This window comes from Trametes versicolor (genome assembly GCF_000271585.1).
Source record: "Trametes versicolor FP-101664 SS1 unplaced genomic scaffold TRAVEscaffold_8, whole genome shotgun sequence".
Lineage (NCBI taxonomy): Eukaryota > Fungi > Basidiomycota > Agaricomycetes > Polyporales > Polyporaceae > Trametes > Trametes versicolor.
This window is the reverse complement of record NW_007360328.1, coordinates 987,786-995,412: the sequence shown is the minus strand read 5'-3', so window position 1 is coordinate 995,412 and position 7,627 is coordinate 987,786. Positions and strand designations below refer to the sequence as shown.

Sequence of the window (7,627 nt, the reverse complement as noted above, 5' to 3'; positions counted from 1 at the left end):
CTTGTCGGGCTTTTGACGCCCCGATGTGGCTGCCATCACCCGCCACACCTCATTTCGTCGCCCGACGCGCGCTTAACCGCGCCCCTCGCGCGCGCCCCCCGCGCCGCCTCGTGCACCCTCGCGCGCACCCTCGCGATCGCATCGCGCGCGGGCGCTTCGGTGCGACCGTTCTTGCGTGTAGGTGTGCCTGCCTGTAGGGACCCATACGGACCCATGGCTTTCAAGTCTATGATGTCAGATTACAGATGTTAAAGCAATATATTGGAGTTAATTGTTACGCTTTCGGAAACGGTAGCCATAAGTCAGGATGGGGTTTGGTGCACCACGGCGATGAACATTTGTCTTGGGCATGGTCCGACGGGACTCGGCGTACTCTATAGCACTCACCCATTCGACCGCCCCGCGTGTGCGGTGCTTCGCGCTCCGAATGCGGTCGGTATCACCCTGAGCATTCAACTTTCCGAGCAGATTGACCGCATCCTTGAGGAAACCAGTGACTTCCGGGATACTGATCGTGTTCAAGTCCGAAGGAAGTTCGCGTTCGCGAAGTTCGCACACCCATTTGATGGTGCCGTGCATGCACTGGGTGGCATTGCGGAGGAACCGGGCATCGGGGTCTTCGGCTTGCTCTTCCAAGATCTTGATTCCAGAGGTCAAGCAGTTGATGAGCTCGTTTGTTTCGACGTCTTCCTCGTCCTCGAGCTATGAGAGATGTAAGTGATAAACAATAAAAATGTCCTTTCATGCTTACATCATATCCGGCACCTCCACCCGCGCGTGTACGGGGGATTCCATCACGCCCAGTTGGCGGCGGCTTGTCAGGAGAGGACAGGATCTGCGGGCAGAATTTGAGTCAGCAGTATTCACTTTGAGGATTGATAGACTGGTCGTACCGGAGAGGATGATCGAAAATCCACTGCGGCAGGTATATCGACATCAGAATCCTCGGATTGAGGGGCAGCAGGCACGATGGGAGCGCGTGGTTTCACGCGCACTGCAGACTGCTTGGCGCGCATGCGTGGAATCCAGCCGTGATCGCGGATTTGTTCAGGAGGGGGAGCTGTGACGCCATCAATTGGGACCGTGAAGAAGGGCGGGATGTGGTACCGGACGACCTTTGGCCACCAGTACGCAGAGACGGGGCCAACTGCTTGAACAAGATGCTTGCAGAGTAGGTGTGCGTGGTACTTCTGGGAGCCGCCATCGCATATCCAGCGGCAGATGTCTGTCTGGTATTCACCCCGAATGGGGACTCGACGCAGGCGCTCCCATGCACGCTTGAAATCCTTCTGGTAGTGCGAGAGCTTTGCGGGCCGGCCGGGACGAGGATTTCTGATGATCGCCTTGAGAGTGCGTCGGTACGGAGGCAGCGCCTTTGTGACGACTGCGTAGAGCGTGAGATCGATGGGTGGGCGATTGTACATGTAAAGCACGAGGCGCTTGAGGTTGCGCCACAATGCTTCAACGATCATGGTCGTCCGCTTCCGTGGGATGCTCTTTGCGTTAGCCGAACGAGCCCAGAGCTTCCAGCGTGGGCGCCGGTACCACGAATTCCAGAGATAGGCCCAGACCTCGGCAAGGTTGTTCGCCTTGCAGTGAAGATACATCTCTTGGACCGCATCACGGTAGATGTCTTCGCTGGACCGAGCCTCACCGTGTCGTTCTGGGAATAGTGGGTGCTGACAGCCTTGCTTGGAATGGATGCGAATGACGGGGAGACGATGCGGGGCAGGACAAAAGCAGTAGGTGGGAGACCTCGAGCGTGGACCTGCCTCCGAGGGAAGAGGAGGGGCATTTAGATCAATGTTCGTCCCATCACGCTCGATTGCGTCGACCTCGCGGCGGCAGTCGTCTTCATCGAGCTCCGCGTCAGATCCTGAATCAGATGTGCCGTCCAGATCCTCCCAGCCGAGTTTGTCGTCGTCTTCCAACACCTCACCACGCTTTGCTTGAGCTGCCCAGTGGGTATCCTCGTCGCTCGCATCGCTGTTGGACTGCTCCGGGTTCGAATCTTCTTCGGAATCGAGGTGAGAGGGCCGCGCTGCACCCGTACTGGCATGCTGCACATCAAACGTCTCTCTGGGACGCAGCGCCCGTGTGATATCGGTCGGCTTCAGAACGATGGGTGGGATAGCCTTCGTAAGCACGGGAGGTCGGCCGCCGACGGTGAGACGAATGCGTGGGAGAGGACGTTCTGGTGGAGCAGGGATCTAGATACCGGGAAAATGGGCATAAGCCATGCCCCAAGGGTTATACAAGATAAGAATCTGACGTACTGGCTCCTTGCCGTCTGCAACGCGTTGCGCAGCCGGCACAAAGTTGATGTCAATGAATGGGAACTCGCGATTGGCCGCGACGGAGTCGTAAAACGCAGGTGTGTCCTTGTTCTTGCAAAGGCGCTGCTTGACGGCACGTACATCGTGCCAAAAGCATAGCTGCTGCTTGGCATCGGGCCAGGTTGCGGCCATCGCGTTGATCTCCGACCAGTCCTTGTCGGTCAGCGTGAACTCCGGATCCACATCAAACGCTTTGAGGTGTCCCAAGAAGCGTTCCAGGATCGCCTGCTTGGCGCCAGGAGCGGCATCTTTAGTGGTCCGGATGAAGAGGAAAGCCAGTGGGACACCGGCGCCATCTGCGTCGGCGACGGCTGCAAAGAGTTCGAAATTGCCGCCATTGGTGTTCCCTAAAGCGGATTAGGGTTTGCTCAATGTGGGAACATCGCAACCTCTCACATGTCGAATCCATCGCCAACTCTTGTGTATGCTTTGCCCACATCTCCACAAAATCAGTGACATAGAAAGCCAATGTCTCCGTGCCGGGAGCCGCCTCGACGTCAAGCAACGCGATGTGGTGCTTTTCACCTCTTTCCTCAACAAACTTGCGGGCAGATGCGAGCGGGTCGTCCGCCAACCGCCACTCCTCTCGGCTGATGATATGCCAGTAGTAGTAGACGGCGTTCGGACCATACGGTAGGTCGTCCTCCTCGGCATCCTCCTCAGCGAGAAGATAACTCCAGATCTACAGGCTCCGATTGTCAATGGAACGCGAAATACTACCATTAAAACGCAAGCACGCACCTGCCCCGGGGTTTGCCTCCGTGCATTCTCACGAATGTACGCCTTCCATTTCTCCGGGAGCGCGAGCTCCGTATATGCGACATGGTCCTCGGCATGCTTCATTGATACCGAGATCTCATCGGACGCGCTGCTAACCGTGAGATGTAGCCACCCGTCACACGGGAAGCGATCCATGCGACGGCTATCGCGTGCCTTCCCCGTCGGAGTCTTAGGCTTGTGCTCGCGGCCTTCGGACTGCGCGCAGCTATAGGCCACGACTAGATCCCCGGATCGCTTGCGTTTAGAGCAGCTCTCGAATCTTTCAACATGCGGCAGGTGAGTTTTTGGTACCAAAGTCGAATGTGTTACTCACGTCCAGTGAAGGAGCTGCACGGCGCCCATGGCAGCAGCAAGTTTGTTCGCGCGGTCTTTGCCCGGCTCTCCTGCACTCATCGGCGCAAGCTCGGCAACGTCAACCTGAGCGCGCACATGCATCGGCGCGTCCATCTCCTTTAGTACTTCAAGAAAACCGGCAGTTGACGTCTTGCCCAGATCATGGATCTCCCCTCCGCCCATCTCCTGCCCCTTCCGGCCCTTTCGTTCCCCGTCCTTCCCGGCCTCTTCATCAGCCTTCCGTTTTCGCTCTGCGCGGGCGGCTTTTTGCTGATCAGTGCATTGTCGGCAGGTGCTGCTCGGCTCGCCCGCCTTGCCGCTTTGGGTAGTCCGTTCACGGGGAGGGAACGAGCCGATGGGCTTCTCGACATGGCAGTTCCGGCATCGGAAGCTATCCATGGTGAGCAGGCCGGTGGTGTATGCAGAGGTGAGTATCAACGGTATAATATTGTGCTCATCGGATACTGATACAGTCACGTGCTACTATCTACCCAGGCGTTCAGTACAGGTCGAGGTGAAGCGCTCGCGCGCGACGCGATTGCGATGCGATTGCGAGGGTGCGCGAGCCCGCGCGGGGGGCGCGCGCGAGGGGCGCGGTTAAGCGCGCGTCGGGCGACGAAATGAGGTGTGGCGGGTGATGGCAGCCACATCGGGGCTCAAAAGCCCGACAAGCCCGTTGGGAGATTAAGGTCAGGTTTCCGTCGAGTAAACGCTGACGCCCTCTCCTTCTCCCGTGCCCTGCGCCCTGCTGCCTCCCCATCGTGCCCTCATCCCTTGTCCCTCGCGCACCACTCCCCACCACGTCCCCGCACTCGTGGCCGCCATCCACCTTGCGCTCACCATTCTGGCTGCCCACCCCGTCCTCTATGGCCTCGTACCTGGCCCTCTGTGCTCTCTGATGTCTTGTTCGTCCCCGACACGTCCTAGATCTTCAAAGAGGCGACTCTATTCTTCTCCCGGGACACCCCCAACCTCGCAATGGTGATCCCAGCAATGGATCACATCGACAACACCCTCACCAACTACACCCGCCCTGGAAGCTCCCTCAGCGACCCCATCTCGTCGGCACTCCGGTTGGCGAAGAAGACGCTGAACCGGTACTACAAGATCAGTGACTTGTCGGCGACTTATAGGATTGCCATGAGTAAGTACCCCGTCCGCTGCTGTATGCTCGTCTACTAAATTTATCTGTCAGTTCTGCACCCTGGTCACAAACTACGGTACTTCGAGGATGCCCGTTGGCCCTCAATGTGGATAACGAACGCGAAGGCGATGGCCCGCGAAGAGTACGACAAGTTCTACGCGCCTGGGGCCGACACTGGCACGGCAACACAAGAAGAAGAGGACGGTGGCGATCTCGAGGACGCGCAGGTGCCCAGTGCGCCTGGTGGCAGCATCCCCAAGGTATGTCCTACCCCCAGGATACGGTGGACGCTCGCTGACCTCATCGCTACTCTAGGGTGCCAACATGTTCGATTATCTGCCATCGCTGACTGCGGCCGGTTCCAACCAGGCTGAAGATGAGCTTACACGATACCTTGCCGCCCCTCCCGAGCCTGTGAAGGATGCGCTTTCGTGGTGGACAGAGCGCGCTCACCTCTATCCCACTCTCGCTCGCATGGCCCTTGATTACCTGTCGATCCCAGGTACGTCGAGCCCTGCATCTCCGTGCACATGTCCCCCGTCCGCTTACTGACCACCGTCCCTTATATTAGCTACTTCCGTGGACGTCGAGAGGACGTTCAGCCGCGGCCGGCTCCTCCTCAGCCACGTCCGCAACCGGCTCAGTGCGCAGAGCACTCGCGCGGTTATGTGCTTGGGTGACTGGGTCCGGTGGGACCTGGTTCGCACACACGACATCCGCGCGGTTGCCAACTTTGCGGAGGTTGAGGAGGGTCAAGGTGTCGGTGATGACTATGAGATGACCACGGGCTGGGATCGTATCGGCGCAGTCCTCGAGTCCACGTAGATAGCTCTCGAGTCCACCGTCTCTCTCGCATAGTCCCACCACCGTTGTATGTCGCGCTGCCGTTGTATGTCGCGCCGCCCGTTGCGGCCTGCTGTCCTTGTGTCCCTTTCCGTGTCCCGCATGTCCCGCCCGCCCTCGTATGCTCGTTCCCTCGTCGTCCACGTCCCCTTGCTGTCCCGTTCCCTGGCATAGCATGCGTGCGCATCCGCGCGTGCCATACGCGAACGTCAGGCTGTGGCCATCCGCTCATGTAGTTCTGCACCATATATCTTGCCAGTCTCTCGTTGTCCTATTCCATACATGTACCCTGTGTATCTGCTCTTGTGAATCAATGAGAGCTAGTGCATATAGTGAATGCGACGCCCGCCGGTTCTTTCTAATGGACATTGAGAGCACCGTGCTTTCGACGGCCGCGGTTATAGTGAAATCTTCACTGCACGATGACTCGAAGTCACCCTCTTACCTTCATCTGCCGCTCGACTGCTCTTCGCTCGGAGCTCTCTACCCACACCATGGCGCTTTCCTCTGTCGGCTCTCCCAACGTCCGTATGGAGCTCATCGTTGATGGCTGGACCGGTCCGAATGGAGTAGTAATGCAGTGTCTAGGGCTGCGAGTGCTGGATGATGTCGCGCTGGAGAGTACTTGGGTGCGTCACATTTTCTCAGCTGCTTCGGATGTTGCACCGACACAGCACTGTTCTATCTCGCGTCTTACTTGCCCCAAGATCAGACTCCCAAGCATGGTACAATTCCTCCCGCCGGCGCGAGGACTCAAAGCACTCGCGCAGCACTATCAACACGACACATCGGGCGCCCTCGCGCACATGTCCGCATATCAGCGCGCACTCATCGTTGATCTCATTCGGATGTACGAGTTCTTCGCTCAAGAGGCACCCGACTCGGAAGCCTGCGCCTCCTATATTGCGCGCGTGGTCTCTCTCGCCGTCACGGATCGCACATTATTTCTGGCACGTGAACCACTCGATCACACTTGCCTGCTGCATGGGCTCTCTCGATGGGCTCGGGCAATCTATCCGGTAAGCATCTTCAAGTCCGGTAGCTCACACCTGGCGGCCCCACTGCTATGTATCTCACATGGCCTTTGTAGGAATGGTTCCTTGACTTTGTTGACCCTGTAGACATGATAGAACTGGATTGTTCAGATGTACCAGACCTAGTATAGTGCTCTGCATCATTCAATTTACATTGTGGTGTCAATCGCTTTTTTTATCCCCGGGATCAAGGATATCTGTCTGAAGGATATAAAATCCGTGGATTCTGAATCCCGGGATGGGGTAACCTTAACCCTATAATCCGTGGATACAGGGATAGGATATTCAAAGGATACGGATACGGATACCGCCCAATGTATCCCCGGATGTATCCCTGCCATTCCCTAGTCAGTGCGCGGACCCAATGGTCTCTTGTAACGACCCAGGATCGGGTCGTTACGGGCATCGTACATCCACGAGCCCAGCGCCGTACGCGCTGGGCAGAGATAAGATAATGATGTATTAAATAGACGCGTGCGGCGTGCGGGTATTCGGAACCCGCGCGCCTAGTGCGGGCAGCCTTTCTACCTGCCCCACTATCCTACGAGTACGCCGAGCCTCAATAGAGCCCGGACCAGAGTACTTGCGGGAAAGGGGCTACAGATTGCGCCCCCCCATACGTGAGTTTTACACTTTTTTACTCTCCCCGTGATATTCGCCCGATTTGGGGCTCGACGTGTCCCACGTCACTACTGAACTCTAACCTTAAACCGCCCGATATCGCCCAATAAAGCAACCATGGACCAGTCACAGAACCCCAACACCGAAGGGCGTCAGACGCGCCCTTCTTCCCCTCATCACAACCCCCTAGACCGTGCCACGTCAGGCGCGGTACACTCTCGACAAACATCGAGAGTACGCGCCCCCGCGGCTGGCCCGTCAACCTCGACGGTACCTCCTCGCGACACATCGCGAGGCAGGACGACCACCACCAGTGGTCGTCAAGGACAATCCCCCACCGCCGAACCAGGCGCTAGCAATCCGCCTGGTGCACGTCCTGGCAGCCGACAGTCGCCGTTTTCGATAAACAGTCCCACTCTCGGGGCTGTAGGCAACGATTGGCAGCAAATTCGCGACGCTCGATCGCCACAACTCAACAACTGGGGGGCTAATGTACCCCGGTCCCTACACATGAACAACCCGGTTCGACTGGGCCC

At 57.8% G+C, this 7,627-nt stretch overlaps 2 protein-coding genes across 2 annotated transcripts; one reads left to right on the top strand and one right to left on the bottom strand.

Moving 5' to 3' along the window:
- Window positions 1-1,364: 1,364 nt before the first annotated feature.
- On the bottom strand, window positions 1,365-3,254 carry TRAVEDRAFT_101164 (uncharacterized protein; the record flags this gene model as incomplete). The annotated part of the gene is made up of 4 exons (XM_008042369.1): window positions 1,365-1,768; window positions 2,273-2,683; window positions 2,733-2,982; window positions 3,054-3,254. Coding segments are annotated over 4 exons (1,266 nt in total), but the record flags the coding sequence as incomplete, so codon positions are not given.
- A 1,663-nt stretch (window positions 3,255-4,917) lies between these two features.
- Window positions 4,918-5,418, top strand: TRAVEDRAFT_127596 (hATC-domain-containing protein; the record flags this gene model as incomplete). Its single annotated transcript, XM_008042368.1, has 2 exons — window positions 4,918-5,095; window positions 5,165-5,418. The coding sequence occupies 2 exons, from the start codon at window positions 4,918-4,920 to the stop codon at window positions 5,416-5,418; spliced, it is 432 nt and encodes a 143-aa protein (XP_008040559.1).
- Between the last annotated feature and the right edge of the window lie 2,209 nt (window positions 5,419-7,627).